At 46.9% G+C, this 20532-nt stretch overlaps 1 protein-coding gene across 3 annotated transcripts; it reads right to left on the bottom strand.

Moving 5' to 3' along the window:
- Positions 1-1104: 1104 nt before the first annotated feature.
- LOC146268503 (uncharacterized) lies at positions 1105-3798 on the bottom strand. Of its 3 annotated transcripts, XM_084666982.1 has the most exons (6): positions 3575-3798; positions 3302-3415; positions 3167-3222; positions 2606-2935; positions 2035-2268; positions 1105-1799 (listed from the first exon to the last, which is right to left on the bottom strand). In XM_084666982.1, the coding sequence occupies exons 2-6, from the start codon at positions 3327-3329 to the stop codon at positions 1314-1316; spliced, it is 1134 nt and encodes a 377-aa protein (XP_084523108.1). In that variant the 5' UTR covers positions 3330-3415; positions 3575-3798; the 3' UTR covers positions 1105-1313. The 3 variants fall into 3 exon arrangements, with proteins under 3 accessions (XP_084523108.1, XP_084523109.1, XP_084523110.1); XM_084666983.1 differs by lacking the exon at positions 3167-3222; XM_084666984.1 differs by lacking the exons at positions 3302-3415; positions 3575-3798 and having other exon boundaries at positions 3058-3195.
- Between the last annotated feature and the right edge of the window lie 16734 nt (positions 3799-20532).

Raw genomic sequence — 20532 nt, 5'->3', positions numbered from 1 at the left:
CACAGTCACACACACAGTCACACACTCACATGTTATGTAAAGAAGAGCATTCCAGCAGACGATCCTCTGACATCGTCATATTCCAGAGGCGCCGTTGTCAAGCTTTGTGAGCTTCTGTTTGATGTTCTCTGACAGTTCACACCCCCCCCCCCCCCACACACACACACACACACACAGCAGGATTGCCTTCTGTCTCAGGTAATAACATTGCTCTGGGACTCACACGAGACGTCCAGAGACGGAAGAAGAGGGGTGAGAGCAGTGAAATTCCCGTGCCCTAAACACTGCACACACACGCACATACAGCTACATCCTGAAGGGCAACGAAGCATGTCTACGGAGTGAGTCAGCAGGACTTCAGAGGAGAGGCCAGGGGAGGAGTGTGCAGTTGGAGGGATGAAGGGACGGAGAGAGGGAGGGATTGAGAGCTGGGGGGAGAGAGGATGAGAGATGGAGGAAGGAAGGAAGGAAGAGGTGAGGCAGGGTGGACGGGTTTTCAGTTCTATAAGAAGAGGGATGGTATAGGCAGAGGTAAAGAGGGAGATGGGGAGGAATTGAGGGATGGAGGAGGGTCTGCATGTTGTAGCCTCTGAGGGGGGCGTCTGTCCACCCTGGTGATATAATGCAGGCAATCCCACTAAGTGCTGCCCAATGATTCCATCTGTGGAATAAAAAGCAGTGCTACAGATAGGCTAATGGAGATGACACAAGCCCACACTGCAGGAGACTGAATTTAGTCTGTGGCAGAAGAACACACACACAGCCACACACACACACACACTTATCCACCTTAATGGGAGTGAATGCCATTAAGCTGCATGGCTGTACTGATCACAAAATAACATCAGGTAGCATAAAGAGTTGGCTACCTCACATACTGATCAGCTGGCTAGAACAAGAAGGAAGAAGAAAGAGAGAGATGTGGGGAGAAGGGGGGGAAGTGAATGATTTATTGAGCCTGTCAGTCTTAAGCTCTTATCCCTGTTACGCGATGGGAGTGCTAATCAGGTTTTACCACTTGGTCTATTCGATTTATAAAAGAGTAAGTAGAGTCCATACTTGTGTATTTCTGATTCATTTAATATCTTCATGACAATACCGACACTACTTTGTGACCTATAGTTTATTCAGACCAAGGAAATGAATGCAGACATTACATTTATTTTATTACACAAACAAAGAAAGATGAATTAAAAAATAAATTTGGCTCACTCATATAGCCCTTTTCAGAAATAGAAAATTGTGTGGGTGTGTGTGTGTGTACGTGTGTGTACGTGTGTGTATGTGTGTGTACGTGTGTGGAAATCTCAGCCTCAGTGCCTGGCCCTCTTTCTTCTAGGCTGAGGTGGACTGTCAGGTTCCAGGCTGGTATCCAGATCTATGTGCACCACAGAGTGAAGGGCTGTGACATCGTAGCTCTCCCACACCTGCAGCTGTCCTGCCTGACCCACGTTGGCCCAGTGCAGAGAGGGGCCGCCCAGCGCCTCCCACAGGCGCTGTTTGTTACTGCGTCCCAGGGCCAAGCTGCGGCTTGGGGTGGAACGGCGGATAGGGTCCACCACCGAGTTGTAGATCTGCTTGTATTGTTCTATGGTGCGATTGTGGATCCCCAGGGGTCCTTCAGGGCAAGCATGCCCCGAGATGAGGTTCATTTCCTGGGCAGTGAGGAAGCTGGGGGCAGGGGGGTCGCGGAGGTCTGGGAGAATGGCGGCGTTGCGGACGTGCCTGTCCTCCAGAGGGCGCTTTGTACCCTGCAGGTTTCCCTGCAGCTCTGAGTCCTGCCTCGCCCTCTCCTCGCCCTGGCGAGAGAAAGATGGAAGAGAGGAAGGGTGAGATGGAGGAGAGTGAAGGAAAGATGGAGGAGGGTGAGATAATAGGAGAGGAAGAGAGATGTTTCAGCGTCGAGCAATTTGAACTTGAGGATCCTTCGGTTGTACAAGAGGTCTCTTAAGGTACTGCTTTTAGATTCTACTGAGACGTAAAAACATATTTTTCTGAAAATGATAAACCGTTCTGACTGAACAGCTGAGTTACCTTAGCCTTGAGAGACGAATCCTTCAGAGCAGGGAAGGACATGAGCTTAGGAGCCATGGGAGCCGTCAGTATGCTCTTGAGAACCATTTCCTGGGCATCCAGGAGGTTGGGGGCAGGAGGGTCACGGAGGTCTGGGAGAATGGCGGCGTTGCGGACATGCCTGTCCTCCAGAGGGAGCTTTGTACCCTGCAGGTTTCTCTGCAACTCTGCCTCCCTTCTCGCCCTCTCCTCGGCCTGGTGAGGGAAAGATGGAGGAGAGGGAGGGAGAGATGGAAGAGGGTGAGGGAGAGATGGAAGAGAGGGAGGGAGAGATGGAAGAGGGTAAGGGAGAGATGGAGGAGAGGGAGGGAGAGATGGAAGAGGGTGAGGGAGAGATGGAGGAGAGGGAGGGAGAGATGGAGGAGAGGGAGGGAGAGGTGGAGGGTGAGACAATAAGAGAAGAAAGGGGAAGAAGTTTCCGTGGATTGCAGTTTGAACATGAGGATCTTTTCTGTTGTAGAAGAAGTGTCTTTAGGTACTGGTACTATCACAGAAAATTACAGAAATCGTTGTGACTCCACAGCTGAGTTACCTCAGCCTTGAGGGAAGAATCCTTCAGGGCAGGGAAGAACATAGCCTCAGGAGCCCTGGGAGCTGTCAGTACACTCTTGAGAACCATGCCATCTTCCTTCACCCCTCCAGCCAAGTGAACTATCTCGCTTCTGGGTGAACTACCCTGTGCGGAAACGTCCATCTTGGGGGTGAGGGGGTGTATGAGGGAAGGATCCTGGTGGGTGAGTTCGATATGGACCGAACCATTTTCAGACTTAATCCGTTTCCTCGAGTAGAAAGAGGCAGCACTCTGGTTGTCATCCTGAGGCAGAGTGTGTCTGTGACAGCCGCAACGATGCCTGACACGCTTCTGAAATAGCAACACACACAGAACTCATTATTTTTTTTACTCTCATAAACAATCAACATAGATGCTATTTAGTTAAGATCTATAATAATATACAGTGAAACGTTGTCAGCGCCTTAGCTCACCTTATCCATAATGGTAAATTATACAGGAAAATGTCTTCTGTCTTTAGTAAAAAGTTTACAATCTACAATGAAGTTAATTTAAGACTTGTAATGCAAATGTGTGTCTCACTTGTGTTGGTAGTGCTTTCCAGTGGTTACAGAAAGTTAGTGTTAGTTCTCGAAGCCCTGTCAACAATAGGAGGAAACATTCTAAAAGAAAGTCAATAGAACACTTTTTTGTGATGCAAGAAAACAACGTTGATACCTTGGAAACAGGACTGCTGCGCATCCATTTGTTTTCCCCTTAAGTATGACACTTTCTCCTTAGCTGAGGGACTTACTGAATGAAGGGTGTTGCACAGAATCCCTTAAGGGTTTTCTTGGTTAAGTAAAAACAAAGAGTATAGAAGCACAAGTCAATACAAGCTCTTTTGTAAAAACATGAAAACAGGATTTACTACATTAAAAGTGATTTTCCAGCAGTACGTATCCTGGAAACTGTTTATTTGCTCTAACGCTTTGATGACCTTCACCGTACATCGACTCCTGAAGTGGTCCGGTAGTAAAAATGGTAGAAAAGAAGACAACAAAATCTAGGTGTTAGTTCTACCTGTGCTGAACTGTTTATTTTTAAACAGTAGCCTATATAAACTCGATTACAAATAGCCTAAGGTTGCATGATGTCACGTTACGTTATTGTCCTAGCCGCTGGTTACATTCAAATTAATCAAGATAATTAGCTCTAGCTAACTTTAATGTAGATATCATTTAGTAGGGTGTCATACAATAGTTTTTCAAAACAAGCAGCCAGTCGACCTTTAAGTGTGGAGACTGACAGCTACAGTGACGTCGTTAGGTAAAGTGGGGGTGCTTTGTAGAAGCAAAACACAACGTTAGAGATCTAGTTTGTTGCAGCCTAATGAGAAGCGTAAAACTATTTTTGGTTCGCTAAGAAATTGTGGCGCTAATTGAAAACGGGGTTGAGGCAGGGACGTGGTTTGGTTTCAAATATGGGCGGGACAGCTTTTTAATAACTGAAGATGCAGCAAGTAACTATCATTTGCTTCATTAAAAAATGGGGTGGACAGATTTGCCCTTTTTCTAAATGTATAATGAAACCTGCCTCTGACTCAAGATCATTTTGCAACTGGCCCCAGATCTGTTTCCTCTGGCTTCTTGAGGGCCTCAGTATTGAACTCGTTCAGGATTGTCTCTCCAGGCTCAAGCTGAGGCTCCTCTGCAAACAACATCCAGATAAATTATCGTGTATGTCAGGTCACGAGGGGCTGGGCTTCAGGGGAATCAGAGCAGCTTTGCTCAAGTGTGTTCCGATCTCCTTCTCTTGGGCCGCATGTTTCAGAGAGTCAGACCGATTCATGTGGTCTCAGCTGTCTAGTTAGAGCAGGAGGGTTTTCAAATGGAAGGGACAGTACGCTTGTCCTTTCCATAAGGGATTTGCGGAATTGTTATCATTGAAATCCATTCGATTTTCCCCTTTACGTAACTGTCAAACTTGTCAGTTGAACATCTGGTCCCAGATCACCTTGGAGGGATTTTAATATTTCAGACATCACATTTTACACCATGAGGAAACAACAGCATCAGGAAGCTCCTGAGGGCCGCATGTCCATTATAAGTTTGTTTATTACCTCTAGGGGAGTGTGTGTGTGTGTGTGTGTGTGTGTGTGTGTGTGTGTGCATGTCTGGGGATGTGTGTGTTTATCAGACCTCTCCAGCCTCAATACACCATCCCTCAACCAGATTAGAAACATAATTGGATGAAGCAGGCGTCAGGTTTCCAGGTCTCCTACAGACCCAGGCAACATGCGTCACCCAGCCCAGCCACGTCAGCCTGCTCTGGGGAAGGAATCCATCATTAGGCCCCTGCCAGTCTGGAGCTCCAAGACAGAGTAGGTAGCAGTAGAACACGCACTGGAGGGAGAAACCTGGCCTGACCTTGTCTAGACTACAACAGGCAGATGACACACACAAACATACACCAGCATGCACACAGAAATGGGAGCCAGAAACAGGGTCGTGGGGACGGCTCCTCCTTCCCTCACAGACACAGAGGAGGATGCCAGACGGATGACAGACCTCCCCAACAGCCACATTCATACATACAGGACATTAGCTGCAGAGCCCAGCCCTGCAGTGCAAAACGAGAAAGCGGCTCCATAAAGCTAATAGAATGGGCCGCTGGTGTCTCTCTCCAGCGCGCTGCTCTGGTGCAGATGACGGCAGGAGGTCCATTAGGATGGGTTCTATTAGTTTGGAGGAAAGGGAAGAAGGAGAAGCGGAGAAGAGCAGAAGAGGAAAAGGGGAGAAGAGGAGGGGAGAAGGCAGAGAAGAGGGGGTCGGATGGCTGAGTGGTTAGGGAATCGGGCTATTAATCAGAAGGTTGCCGGTTCAATTCTTGGCTTAGACAATTGACGTTGTGTCCTTGGGCAAGGCTCTTCACCCTACTTGCCTCGGGGGGGAATGTCCCTGTGCTTACTGTAAGTCGCTCTGGATAAGAGCGTCTGCTAAATAGCTGAATGTAAATGTAGAATGGGAGAGGAAAGGTTGTTGTGAGATTTTCCTGTTTAGAAACATACAGTAACGAAGTGGCCTCATAATTGTTCTGAAAAACGCTGTCCCTGCAGTTCATTGTGGCTCTCAGATGCTCCATATAAGCAGCGTGTGTCAGGGAGATGATGGCTCTCCTCTGAACACCATCATACCACATCCAATCATCTCTATCTGTGCTGAGCAGACACCCTGTACATTCAAATGCTTAAACATGTGGAATTATCAGACAAAGAGAGATGGCATTTTACCTGCTCCAACCAACCCAGAGCGGCTGTGTCTTCAGAAAGCACTTCATTTGACAATAATAAACCTCAAATCAGGAAAGGAGAACTAATTATAGTGGCTCTTAATTGGTTTTTGGCATTAAAGACACTGTTGTACTGTATTCTGAATGAGGGTTTTCCATTTTTGGGCTGAGGAACGTAATTAAACCTAGGATTAACGTATGTGTTCATAAGATATGGCAGGCTTCTGAATCAGTATTTGAGTGCGTTGAAGTGTTTCACATAAATTGTCCAAATTTGTCATCTCTCTCTTTCCCTCATACACACACGAACTCACCAACTCACACACGCACACAACTAACACGAGAGAGAGAAGCACCATATGGTGTCCCAGTCGAACAGGTGTGAGATATAACTCAAAGGAGAGGGGAGGGAAGTTGACAGTTTGTATGCAAACTCACTCTTACCCACTGTGACCTGTTAACACACACTCACACATTCAGCAACCCTGTGAGTGAGTGAGTGAGTGAGTGAGTGAGTGAGTGAGTGAGTGAGTGAGTGAGTGAGTGAGAGTGCATGTGTGTGTGTGTGTGTGTGTGTGTGTGTGTGTGTGTGTGTGTGTGTGTGTGTGTGTGTGTGTGTGTGTGCATGTGACTTGTGTGTGTGACTCTTGTGTGTGTGCATTTGTGTGTGTGTTTGAAAGAGAGCGCTTTCCTTCTTGTGTATGCTTCTCCATGTCTCACAAGTAGCCCAAGGCTACACTCAGCTCCAGTTCAAGGCTCCTTCAACTACCAATTACAGTGTGAGAAAACTCACTTTTAATTGTCTATTTCTATCATCTGCTTAATTCTACAGCAAATCCATCATGCTGGGCTGAGCTGCGATTTAACTAAATCCATGGAAACATATTCATGAAATCTTTTGAAATGGTAAAAACACAGACGTTTTTGCCCCAACCATCCAATGATGGTGTTGGTATGTTCCAGGCAGGTGCCAAATAGAGTATGTAACAGAAACAGGAAGAGGAAATAGAGAGATGGAGGGGAAGGGGATAGAAGGACATGAGAGGAGGGAGTAGTGGAGAGGAGAGGAGTTTCGGGAGACTTTGGCGAGGTCTCCCAAATGAGTTGAGAAAAGAGTTGTCTAATATTGGCTTCTTCTAGTAGCCAGTGGAGGGAGAGAGGATGGAGGGTTTCATCCTCAGTTAAAGTCCATCATCAGAATGAGCTCCAGGCTCACACATCAAAGCACTATTCACAGGGGGGGGGGGCAGTGGAGACAGCCAGATGTCCTCCGCTCTCTCTCTATCTCTCTCTCTTTGTCTCCCTCCTTCCCTTTCTCTGTCTCTCGCTCATGTAACACTCTCTTCATCCATCTTTCTAAGGATTTTTCCCTTTCTCCCAAACTTTACAGAATACATTTCTGTCTCTCTTAATTAACTATATTTGTGTCATCTCTTTTTCGGGTGTCTGTCTCATCTCTTTCTACCTCATCGCCTTCTCTCATCTCCCTCTCTTTTATCTTTATCTGTAGATAACCTGACAGAGTCTGAGTAACCATTGACTCCATTATATTCTCCTATGGATGTACAGTACAAGAGATGGAGAGAGAAAGAGAGAGGGATAGCGAGAGGGAGAGGAAACAGAAAGAGAGACGTCATTCTTACAAAACGGTCAGGAACGAGATGTCTGACCTACAACCTGTCTTTCCACAACAAACCATTCAGATCCAGACATACAGACAGGCTTAGACATCACAGACATACAGAATGCACACACGAACATGTGCACACTCACCCAAGGTCCTAAAGTGTCACAAGAAAAAGCAATTTAAACTGAGGGAAAGGGAAATATGACCACTATTACAAAGCTAACTCCTCTCCCACACCTCACCCTGCTTGACTCTCCCTCTCGCCCCCCTTTTGTCGGTTTCCTTCTATTACACATCTGCGTTCTCTTTCTCTCTCCATCACAATTTTTATCACCCTCTTTTGAAGTCATTTCACTGTTCTCCACCTCCATCCTCTGCTCTTTTCATCCCTCTCTCATGCCAGCTGCGCTCTGAACGAGTCCCCATCATGAGAACTGTATTACTGCTCTTGTGTTTCTGTTTGTCCCTGGACCATTCCGCTGTTCCTCCCCCCCACATCACAGATTTTTCCATCCGCTCCCAATCTTGCTGTCCCTATCCTTCTTTTCCACCCGCGCTCCTCCACCGCTCCCTTTTCACCTCCCGTTCTCTTTCCTTCCCTCTCCCGTAGCAGCCTCTCTCCCTCCATGCTCCCATTTATCACGGTAAACTCCAGTGACAGTCCTGCGCTGCTTCGTGGCAGCCCTCTTAGTAGGGGCTGAAGCACACGGCCTTGAGGAGAGGAAGCGAAAATGGGGGGGGGGGGGAGCGAGGGAGAGAAGCGGGGAAGCAACAGAGAGATGGGGAGGCGCGATGACGGGTGTCAGAGGGGACGAGGCAGAGAATGGGGGGACAGAGAGAAAAAGAAGAGAGGAAGGTAGGGAGCAAAGGAGAGCATCCCCCTCCATCCCCCACCCCCTCCATCCCCCCACCCCCCTGCGCTGCCGAGCGGCACACCCCACATGGGTGAGGGGGGGTGGGGGTGGAGGTGGGGGGGTCACCTTCCATGTTAAGAGGGTGGCGAGATCTGCTGCTGATGTGTTACGACCCTGACGACCAGGACAGAGCGAAAACAACAAGGTAAAGTAGCACTCACAGACTGCTTTGACTGGTCACAGGAAAACACTGAAGAGACACACAATACTCACAACAGTCTGCATTAGCGCAATATACAACTCATTACTTTTACAGTAGCTCTGTGAATCTTTACAGTAGACCTGTAAACCTGTACTGTCAGACTAGCAAACCAGTGTAGGCCAATAATAAACAATAGTTATGGTATCGTAACTGTAGGCATTTTAACCTTTAAAGCAAGGCTGTGAAACTGTCCAGTATGCCTATGAATCATCACAGGAAGCCTTTGAAGCCAAATGTATCTTCCCAAGATGTCTTTAGACATTAACAGTAGACCTGAAAACCTTCACAACAGACATGGAAGTTCTCAAATCAGAAGCCACCCCCAGATCAGAATGTCTTCAAGCATATGTTATAGTGACACTGTTACAGTCACGTGTACTTAATTATTTCAACATTTTGTGAAAATCCTTCATCAGTGAACCTAATGTGAGTTGTCCTTATCCATGTGTTAGCATCAAATCTGGTTGGATAGATGGAGACATGGCTCAAACACCGATTGTTCAGCTACCTACACCCACCCCGCCCACCACTACGTGTCTGATCTGCAGTGATATGTTTCATCACTGCTCAGCCAGCTGTACACTTAACAGGAATCTTCTCTCACTGTAATGGAGGCTTCTAATTTATGTGAGCTCAGCTTCACAGTGTGTGCACTTACCTTAGTCACAAATTACACGTGTTTATGTGCGTGTGTCAGAGAGAGAGAGAGAGAGAGAGAGAGAGAGAGAGAGAGAGAGAGAGAGTGAGTGTGTGTTTTTTTTTTGCAGATAACGACTGACACGGTTGTTTCACTCTTTCTGTCTGTCAAGTACTCTCTGGATCAATACCCTATCATCCCATTCATTAGCCTATTACTCCTCCCCCCCACCCCACCCCCCACCCTCCACACACACAGACACACACACACCTCTCACACATTTTCCATCTCAGTACCAACACAAACACAAAAAGTTGTGGCAATCATAAATCACATTGTCCAGATACCTCAATAACCCCAAATACCAACCCATCATGTACAGTGCGTGCACACGCTCATAAACACGAGACAGAGACATTGCAAACACCCATCACAGGTGACACCGATAATGAGATCACAGCCCATCCACCTCTATGAACGTCAAGTCAAATCACTCTGGAATCACAACTCCCATTTAAGCATGCGCCATGTCACGTCAATGATTACAAACCTAGCCCTTTGACCTTGAGCCGTATTTGTGAAGTATGTGTGAAAGCCTTTGTGTGCAGGTGTGTGTGTGTGTATGTGTGTGTTTGTGGCGGAGTGGGGGTGGAGTGGGGGGGGTGTATATATTCATCCTATATCAGAAGACGCAGACGTCCAGACAATGTCACCGTGTTCTGAGCAACCACTTCACATTTAACCTATAAGTGAGGCATGGGGAAGTCTGGACACTTTCCATATTTCAGCAAAGGTCCTTTTGGCAAAGCAGTGCCCGTAGTAAGAAACAGTGACGGATGAGCAGCCCTCAGGATATAGCAGATCTATTGAATAATCTCAATGTAATCTCAGTATACTTCCTTCAGAACACAGGGTACCCAGAGAGACATAAAACAAATGAATTTGTGGCGATGGCACAAACGAATAGGCGCACATACACACACCCATCCTGACACAAACACCCACACCCACAAAGGGAGCAACTTTGTAATGTGAGTTAACGTGGGCAGACGCTGGATCTGAATGGCTGCCTGCGACAGGACAACAGTCCCCTTCCTCAGCCTCTCATAGCCTACTGCTGAAACAGTAGTACTGTTCCACTCCCTTTTCACTTCCATCCCCTTCTCCCTTTTCTTGCTTTCCTCCACCTCTCTTCCCTTTCATTTCCTCTCCTCTCCCTCTTTCCCGTCTGCTGTTCGTGCCCTCCCCGTGTGGTGCAGTGGTTAGTGTGTGGAATATCAATGACTTAACACGAGAGGAGAACAGTGGAGGAACTAAGACCTTTTCTCCGGTGCTGCGCTGTCCCTTGCTGCTCTCCTCTGTTGCTCGGACACCCTCAGACACTCATCACAACCACCTGGAAACATCTTTGGTCTGCATCTGGTTTATGTTCATCGTCATTCCACCAATACAAACACAAAATTGCGTTTCAACAACGTTTATCGTTTTAAAACTGATACGGACATGTGCAAATTGCCACTGGCCTGACAACGATGTCGAGTTGACCAATGTTGGATGCTCAAATTAAACCATGTTTGTGTGATCAAATTGCTGTCGACATATGCGTGTGCTCTATCTCTATCCATCTGACACACACGCAGAGCAGAGGAAATTGATTTGCCTGGGTGATTGAAAAAGAGGGTCTATCAGTGCACAGGATTAATTGTAATCAGTTATGCATGTCAGTTAATCACACTCCCTATCAGGCAAGGATTATCAAAACTCTGCTGCAAGGTGATCTGTCCTGGAAAATAGCTGCAACGCTGATAGGAGAGAAAGTGGACTTTGAGGCAGTGAATGTGCATTGGTGTTGTAAACGTGTGTCACACGCGCACTCTCTCTCTCTCTCTCTCTCTCTCTCACACACACACACACACACTCTTTCTCTCTCACACACATACCCCTTAGCAATGTGAATCACCATCACAGGAGTATCCATGCATGCATCTACCAAAATGGTTTGTCAACAGTCCTCACTCACAAACACACACACACACACACACACACGCATTGTTGTATTGGGACCATTTTTCAGTTGTTATGCAATCGTCACAGTACTGCGTTAGCTAGAGTCTGCTGTTTGCGTAATGCATGGATGGTCTAGTCTTATCTGCAGGCTTGCACCCCTGAAACAAACTTTCCCAAAAACAGCTTATCTTTGTCCGCTTCATTACTGGCTTGGACGTCCAACATCTCACTCAGCTCATTCTTATGCTCACCATTCAGAAATTCTTTTGTGAAGTGTGTAAAATGAGTTTTGTGGTGTGACTAATACATGACAGTAGTGGCAGGCCTGCGGTGAGCAGGATCTGCAGCATAAAGCTGCTTGAAGCTGTGGTCAGACCCACTCGGGCCTGGGTTCGATAAGTAACAATTTGGAATTCCCATGAGCCTTTGCATATTTTGCAGAGAGACAGTTAGCTAGCGTTAGCATTTAGCTAACCTAGGTTTCTGATGCTGCTTATTTCAAACTTCTGGTTAGCATTAGGCTGTTTTGCATTGGTCGTAGTAATGTTTCTCCTGTCCATAATTTAAGGACCTGTGTTTGCAAAAACTATTACAAAAATAAAATGGACGCTGGACGATCTTGAATAATTAGGGTAAATAAAAACCATTGACTTCATGGTTTATTTACATGATTGAGTGAGCACTCCGAATGAACGCACCCTGCGGTCGACTTAGTCAAATGAAGACTCAAGCACAACAAAACAAGAGGACATGAAATATTTAGAAAAATATTAATCCATCTATTATCTCAACAGCACACAGGCCTCTCCATCACTTTTTTGGTCGGGCAGATATAGGTCTTATATAATTTGCTCCTGAATCTAATGAATCCTGACCAATTTGTTTGTTTGTGTACCATAAAAAAAATGGCATATGTTGTTGTTTTCTTACAGTCTTTTTAACTATGTATTATCTATGTATGACTGGGCTTGGACATTGCTGATTGCTGATTGCTGATTGTGTGTGTGTGTGTGTGAGCACTTGATCATGTCTCCATCTTGGTGGCCTGGAGGAACACACTGTTCTATTTCTCTCCTCTCCTCCCTTCTCCTCCTCCTCTCCTTCACCACACAAGATAACTCTGCAGGCCATAAGCTGTCTCCCCGGGACCGCTTTGACGTACTTACCCCTTCACATCCCTCCCTTCCCTTCATCCCCAACCGCCACAACCTGCACAGCTCTTCCATCTATCCATAGCCCACATCCACAACTGCAGTAGCATCGCTCTCTTTCTTGTCCTCCCTCCCTCCCTTCCTCCAACCTCTCAACTTCCGACAGAGTTTGCTGTGTGAGGCATTTATATAATTTCTGGCCTCACTGACTATCCCCATTTCTGTTACTCTGGGAGTTTGAGGCGCCTTTGAGCTATGAGAACTGCAGAAGGGCTTCCCCATCATCCTTGTCAAACTTGGAACACAGAACACACAGTCGTTGTGTAGGTGAATTCAATTAAACAGGAGTTCAAGACTGTTACCCCGGGTGCATTCTTATTATGACCAATACTGTTTGACTAACACACCCCTGTAGCTGTAAAACACATAGATCCTGAGTTTGAGAGAGAGAGAGAGAGAGAGAGAGAGAGAGAGAGAGAGAGAGAGAGAGAGAGAGAGAGAGAGAGAGAGAGAGAAAGAGAGAGAGAAAGAGAGAGAGAAAGAGAGAGAGAGAGAGCATGCACACATACACATACACACACACACAGACAAGTAGTGACCATTGCCGATCTGTTCAGTGAGCAGACTGAGTCGGCCCAGCTCTGAGTCATCCAGCTAGCAGGCCTGGCGTGTGAACATGTACATGTAAGAGGCGCCGCGGCTGCGTCCCGTGTTGTTAGCGCGGGCGACGAGCGCTTGTGTCACTGTTTACCCACGAGTCATGCTGAACCTTGTGAACCGAGACGAGAATCCACACTCTGCCTGCCAGGGCACATCCAGCCTGGGAGGTCAAACTCGCTCCCACGCTCCCTGCCTACAGCCGCCATGAGAGCTTGGGTGCCCTGGAGAAGGCAGGCAAGAGGCATGCAGAAAAACATCCACATATCTACCGCGTGATGATTTAGCTCTTGGTAAAATACACTTGAAACACACTTGTTGACTCGAGTCAGCAATCCAGAACACCGGTGTAAAATCCCCCCATCAAGAAGGACTTTGACAATAGACTGAAAGGTTACTTGACCTCCATTTCACAAAGAAAAAGTGGAAAACTCTTGTTGCTAATCCGCGAGATGTTAAATGACTGCTGTGTTGCTGGAATGGACGCGTTCAACCAGATAAAAACAATGATGTGGTGCAGTATGACTCATGCTATTTCTGTCAAGGAAGGAGCTTCATCAGAGAGGGGTACGGTAACAGGAAACACAGTCATTTAGAAGGAAGCAGAAACAATACTAGATTATCCTATGTTACTGGGATTGTAGATTTGGATCTACTTAGCGTCTATTCAAGAGCCCATCCGTCCTCCATCCTGCCTGCCAGCCAGTCGCCAGGACGATTGCCAGCTGGGGGGGGGGGGGGGGAAGGGGGGTCGGGGGGGGCTCATCAGCTTCTCTGGCACATCCTCTGATCATTGTCGTTTTGACATCAGGCAGCTGCGTCGATTCCCGGGGATAATTGACCATGTGTGTGTGTGCGCTCATGTTGTGTTGCGTGATCACAGATCTCATTTCGCAGGCGCACGTTGAATGTCGGACGCTGGGGATTCTAGTTGAGTCCCGGTAGGACGTGCCCGCAGGCACACACACCCATGCATGTCTTGACCGTACATACAGTACACAAACATACACACAGAAACATAATACACACACACACACAGCAAGTCTTCCCCAGCCAGACTCTTCAGCCCCTGCTGTGCAATCCCTCCACTGAAATGTCGATCTCATGCATCACAATAAGGACAAACATTATGCAATCCAGGATATGTCACGAATTGTCTCCCTTGTTTTGTCTTGATTAGCTGTAAATGTGTCTTTCTGTGGAGTGACATTGCCCTAAATGAAATTGGATAGGGACACCTCTTCCAGGACAGATGAGGACATTATGCGTTATGATAATGGTCTTTTTCCTATCATCAGCAACATTTTAAATGAGGGAGGGAAGAGATGGAAATGGTCACTCAACAAAATCCGATCAGGCAGGCAAATGATTTATTTATATACAACTGTAACAGCTCCGATTGCCCACATGTGTGAACGTGTGAGTCAAAGTGTTTTTGTTAAGTGTATGTGCTCCCCCCCCCCACACACACACATACTAAGACCCACATACCACCTACAGTTAAGATGAGAGTGAGGCGCCCTCACCCTCTGCTGCCCCACCCCACCTCGGCTCTCCTTCCCCCTGGTCCCGGGAGGGCTGTTCTGGCCTTATCAGGATGGAGGATGGATGGAGGCTTCTGATTGGTTAGGAGAAGTTGGTGTGCACACTCACAGACACGCACGGTATCACAGGAAGACATTCTCACAGACATCCACAGATGGGAACGTAAGCACACACACGCAGTCAGACAGGCATGCACATTTACACACACATACATGTGTGTGCCACACACACAGACACATACTCACATACAGTACACGCACACACATTTCTTCCCGGTCCAATGAACTGTTATTGGATCACATCCCAACTGTGTCATCAGCAATACTCAGACATTCATCTGCAGAGGAAATGTAATTTTCACGTGTTAATAGGAGCTTCATAATCACTTACCTGTCTGCAACACACACACACGTACACACATACAGCACAGACACACACTGTGCACACACTCACAATCTCTCAAACACACACACTGGGCACACTTTATCTCAGACACACAATCACACCTACACCGATAGCTGATGAACAAGACACTTTTTGACCTTGGTTAAAGCAAAGCTGCTGACAGAGTGAAAATGTGCTTCCTCTTGTGATTCAAAGAGAGAGGGGGAGCAGGAGGAGGAGCAAGAGAGCGGGAGGGAGAGGGAGAGCGGGAAGGAGAGAGGGAGAGCGGGAGGGAGAGAGGGAGAGCGGGAGGGAGAGAGGGAGGGAGAGTTGGGAGATTGGTAAACAAATACGGAGGCAGCGAGAGCGAGGGAGAGCAAGTGAGAGAGGAGAGCGGGGAAAGAGAAAGAGTGAGAGCGAGAGAAGTAACAGGGGCGCAGGAGAGAGACGGAGCACGAGAGGGTAACAGTGAGAGCGGAAGGGACAGAGGGAGAGAGAACAAGAGAGAGGGGGAGCGAGAGAGATAGAGGGACATGGGGAGATGGAAAAGGAGGTGAGAGAGACAGAAGAAGGGCACAAAGGAGAAGATGCAAAAGAGAGAGAGAAAGCAAACAAACTGCAAGAGGCAGGACAAGGCGACAGGAAAAACACAGAAAGGCAAGAAGTAAAAGACCACGAGAGAGGGAGAGAGAGAGAGAGAGAGAGACAGAGAGACAGAGAGAGAGAGAGAGAGAGAGAGAGAGAGAGAGAGAGAGAGAGAGAGAGAGACAGAGAGACAGAGAGAGAGAGAGAGAGAGACAGAGAGACAGAGAGACAGAGAGAGAGACAGAGAGAGAGAGAGAGAGAGACAGAGAGAGACAGAGAGAGAGAGAGACAGAGAGACAGAGAGAGAGAGAAAGAGAGAGAGAGAGAGAGAGACAGACAGACAGACAGAGAGACAGAGAGAGAGAGAGAGACAGAGAGACAGAGAGAGAGAGAGAGAGAGAGAGAGAGACAGAGAGAGACAGAGAGAGAAAGTAGAAGGGGTGGAAGAGAACGAGGGGAGTGTGAACACAGGGGCGGGGCAGCCTCAACACTGCCATCGATTGGAGCCAAACGTCTGTCAGTACAAACCAATCACCACAGTGGTGGGCTGCCACAGGAATCAATGTCCCACTCTCTGTTGTCAATGCCCACAGTCAGTTGCTTCACTACACACGCAGGAATGGGCTCATCATAAATCTGTAAGCTCAACACATGCAAACACACACACACACACGCACAGACAGACAGCAGCCACGCATACAAAAGGAAAGCCAGTGGTGGCTGTCATCTGTAACCAAAGCTACGGTAGTCGTGTCTAAGTGGTTGCGTATGAATTATTGAGAGAGGGTTAGTTGTGGTTAAAGGGAAAGCAGGGGTAACATGATCACACTAGGCTTGCTCTGGTTGTGGGCACAGTGTGGCTGAGGGGAGGAACGGAAGAAAAAAAAACGTGGAGACATGAGGGCTTCACTCCAGTTCTTCCAGGCGGCATGGGGCATCGGGTTCAGGGCACTGTACCCAACGCAACACCTGCAATGGGGTACTTCACGAGCGACCAGCAGCCGGGCACAGCGCTGTGTGACGAGCCTGTAGCAGATCCAGAAAGCCCAGCGCTGTACAGATTGATATCTGGCTCTACGGGAAGGGCACCGTGGTCCCGCATGGTGGTGGAAAGAGCTGACGGAAGACTGTACTCCCGTGATGCACACACACACACACACGCGGTGTGTGACATGCAAGGTGATCCCTGCAGACTAGCTGCCAGTGTGTCCCTGAGTTGAGCGGGGAAAGCGTCCTCCCAGGAGATTCGCTGCAGGTCTCCGGGAAACTGACAAGAAGCAGGAACGATGAGGTGGTGGCGTGTGTGCGTGTGCGTGTGTGTGGCGAGGGGGGTGGGGGGGGTGTGTGTGGGGGGGGGGGGGTGGGCGACTGTTTTGATCCTTATCAGGGACATCCTTGCTGACTGAGCTGGGATCAGACCTCCTGTGTGAGTACCAGACACCCGACCCCCCTGGCTCTGGGTGTCACACTGGAGTTCTGCTGCTCCCCTGGGGGTTGACAGTGGGGAATGGGATCTAATGTCAATGCAGCCAGTGGCAGGACATGGCAGAGGGCTCCCTGACCTGCCTGGCAGCCTGGCAGGTCACCTTCACACCAAGTAGAGGCTCTGTTGGGAATCACACAAACGGTACATGACAACTCATTGGTTTTGAGATGTCGGATTGTTGTTCCACGTTATGAGGCTCTTTCAATATGGAGGTTTTTTTTTTCCCTTGACGGTGGTATTTCCTTTGAGGAAATTGTATGAATTCAAACCTTTGATTAGATCCTTTGAGAGGCCCACCATGTGTACGCTAAATATGCCAACAGCCTTCCCAAGATGCCTCTTCAAGGGCCCCAAGCAGGCACTGGTGTGGTTACCATGGCTCTTCTGGACTTGTCTTGGACACGCTGAGGAGAGTTTTCGTCTTGGCACAGAGCCAAGACGTCTCTGTTCTCTGAGAAATCACTTTTCCCGCAGAAAGGGATTTGAGAGGTGCATTTGTTCTTCTATCTCCCATGGTATATTGTGCTGTATTGCATTGTGTTCCTTGACAAGATGTCACACACATACACATATTTTGGAGTGAACGGTCTTTCTTCATTGCTATGTTGAGGGATTAAAGTGCCTTTAGTTTAGCAGAAAGAGGGCTGTACACAAAAAAACACAATAGGGTTTATCTTTTGTGCCAGTTGTACGGTTGAGACAAAATGACTTCCAATGCTTAATGTATTGAATGTGAGAGAAGGAGAGTGGGAAAAGAAAGAGACATGACAGAGCTGTTTAGATTGAGAGAGACATTTTAATTGTATTGCCTTCACCTTTACCAATTCATTTAATTACATTTTCCTCTGTTCTATTCAAACTCCATGTAATTAATATTTGAAAGTACAATGTATATGTATGTATACAGGAATTTGTGTATATACAGTGTGTAAATATCTATGGAAATGTAACTTTTTTATAGATATTATGTCGAATGAGAATTGGACTATGTTGTGTCTGTGTAGCTGAAAGGAAAACATACTCCATCGTTAGATTTGATGTTTCTCTCTGTGGGTAAACACAGCCATGCAGGATCAACAGACCTCAGGATGACAGACAGACAGACACAACCAGACAGCCAGCAAGCCAACTAGGTAGACAAACAGATACAACCAACCACATAGGATATATTTGTGAAAGAAAGCAGGTTTACCCATAGTGAAAGACGAAGTCAAAACACACAATGCTAATCTTGTTGGCAGTTGTGACCATCTCTCGAATCTGCTTTATAAATACCTCTAGAGGCAAACTTACTAATATAGTTTTACTGTAATACACACAACGGAATACCAGTGCCCTTACAGCTGATTGAACGCTCACTCTGCCTGACAGCTGTGGATATAGGCCTGTCACACATACTGACAGATGTAAATATTATTTTTACACATACTGTATGTCTGTTATTACTGAATGCATGTGTGCGTGTGGCGTGAAGGGATGTGATTAAGCGTGTGCTGGTGAAGCGTTGTGGACGCCAGTGGGCTGACCCTGACAGGAAGCACACATTCAGAGTCTTAGCTCAGACAAGCTGTCTGATGGGACACCTCCTCTACATCTTCTCATGAATTTATAAATCAGGGGAAACAGAACACTTGGAATGAACCCCTTGAAATGACAAACTGCTACAGGCAGATGTTAAGAGTGCATGTGTGTGTCTTTACTTGAGCTAAAATTGAGACAGAATGTGATGGAGAGAGAGAGATGGCAGAAATAGAATAAGATAAAGGGCGAGGGTATTAAATCAATATCTAATTTCAGACTCAAAAATACAAGCAGTGCAGGTCCCGAAGAGTGCATTGGTTGGTTCCACTTGATTAATACAATGTGATTGCGTGACTTAGTTAGATTTTCTGGTTCGAAAAAAATACCAATGTTGATTTGCTTTATTGTGCTGCTTCTCTCATCAAGCTGTGTTTGGTCTCACAGTTGTAGGTTAATTTGCCCACTCACACGACATAATCAGAGCCAATCAGCAGGCTACATTCAAATCACACTTCCTGTCGTGAAGTACCTAATAAAAATCATACCAAAACCATCCATTCTCAATGTGAAATGTGCCATCAATAACCAGGAGGATATCAGTCTATACAGTTAAGGAACACTGCTCAACTCTACCGCATATTAACAACACTGATACTGTTCTGGATCAACTTCCAGCATGCATCTAGAATGTGTTGACACATCTTAACCATGTCCTATGTTTTGCTAAATATATTAACAGTAAAGTACATATATGTCGCTCAGTAAAACAGGTCAGCTGGGTTAAATTGAGTTCAGCAAACTGTGAAATCACTATCCTCCTGTTAGTCAATCAGGCAAAACACGTGTCGAAAAGGGAGAGAGCATTTCCGGTGTTGAAGCATCTATGTATGCTTCACATGTCAGCAGAGAAGCCAGACGGCTGAGCTATAGGGCTGTAGCAGTACCTGGGCTATTCACACACACACACATACACACACTTACACACACTTACACACACACACACACACACACACACACAGTACCACAGTAGTATTCTGCCCTCTGCTGATGGAACTCATGCATGCATGCCATGCATGTTCTATAGGAGCGGCACACAGACTGACTGCAGGCTAGATAGCAGGCTAATGCTACTGGGTTGATGCAGTAAAATGTTCAGATGAAACAGATCGCACAAACAAAATCGGTGGTCCGAATCAAGTGCCCCCATTGCCTCATTTGTGTTTTCTGAGGCGTAGAGGATTTCTGAATGGATCTGTCCGCAGTAACACAGTACAGTATATGTTGCAAATGTCACCCTGACAGAAAGCTTAAGTGCTACATGCAATGTGCAACCCTATAGCTGAGAAGTAGGGGATGGTTAGGAATATTCTAGAATGCAGTACATTTAGGTGTGAAGAAATGCTTTTCCTTGTGCTGCCTCTCCCTTGACCTATGAGTAAACAGCATTTATGGTTGATAGCATTTCGCCCTTTGTATTCTGTGGCATCAAATTATAGGTTGAAATACATCTCACTCAGGGGTTGTGCGTCTGTGGTGCCAGCCATCTCAGACATGGTCTTTGATTATGGCAACTATTCCATGGAACTGAAACACAGAGGCATACTCACCAGTGAGGAGCATTTTTCTAATGATTGGTGAGATATTCTAGAGCTTTGAACACCGTCATCCCTTGCGCAGACAACATCCAGGGTGATGAGGATCTTCTTCATCATCCTCCTCCTTCTGTTCCCGGGAGTGTCATTAAGGAGTGACAATGCGGTGATGGTTTGGACTCACAGGGCTTCAACCCCACCTTTGGTCAAATAGGCCAGCAGGTGTCTGGGATAGAGACCAGCTCAATCACCATGCATTCTCAAACAGCTAGGCGTGTGATGGATGAGACTGTTTACCAACCGAGCAGAGTTCCTGAGAGAGAGATAAGATAGGGAGAGAGAGAGAGAGAGAGAGAGAGAGAGAGAGAGA

The sequence above is a fragment of the Hypomesus nipponensis genome, chromosome 11 (genome assembly GCF_054491055.1).
Source record: "Hypomesus nipponensis isolate SF chromosome 11, ASM5449105v1, whole genome shotgun sequence".
Lineage (NCBI taxonomy): Eukaryota > Metazoa > Chordata > Actinopteri > Osmeriformes > Osmeridae > Hypomesus > Hypomesus nipponensis.
Note: the sequence above shows the minus strand (reverse complement) of the source record. Positions and strands in the feature narration are given on the sequence as shown.

Coding starts and splice junctions, on each gene's coding strand:
- LOC146268503 (XM_084666982.1), bottom strand. CDS start 3,329: ATGGATGCGCAGCAGTCCTGTTTCCAAG. Junction 3,223..3,301: donor GCAGCAGTCCTGTTTCCAAG/GTATCAACGTTG, acceptor TATTGTTGACAG/GGCTTCGAGAACTAACACTA. Junction 1,800..2,034: donor ATTCGTCTCTCAAGGCTAAG/GTAACTCAGCTG, acceptor TTCTCTCGCCAG/GGCGAGGAGAGGGCGAGGCA.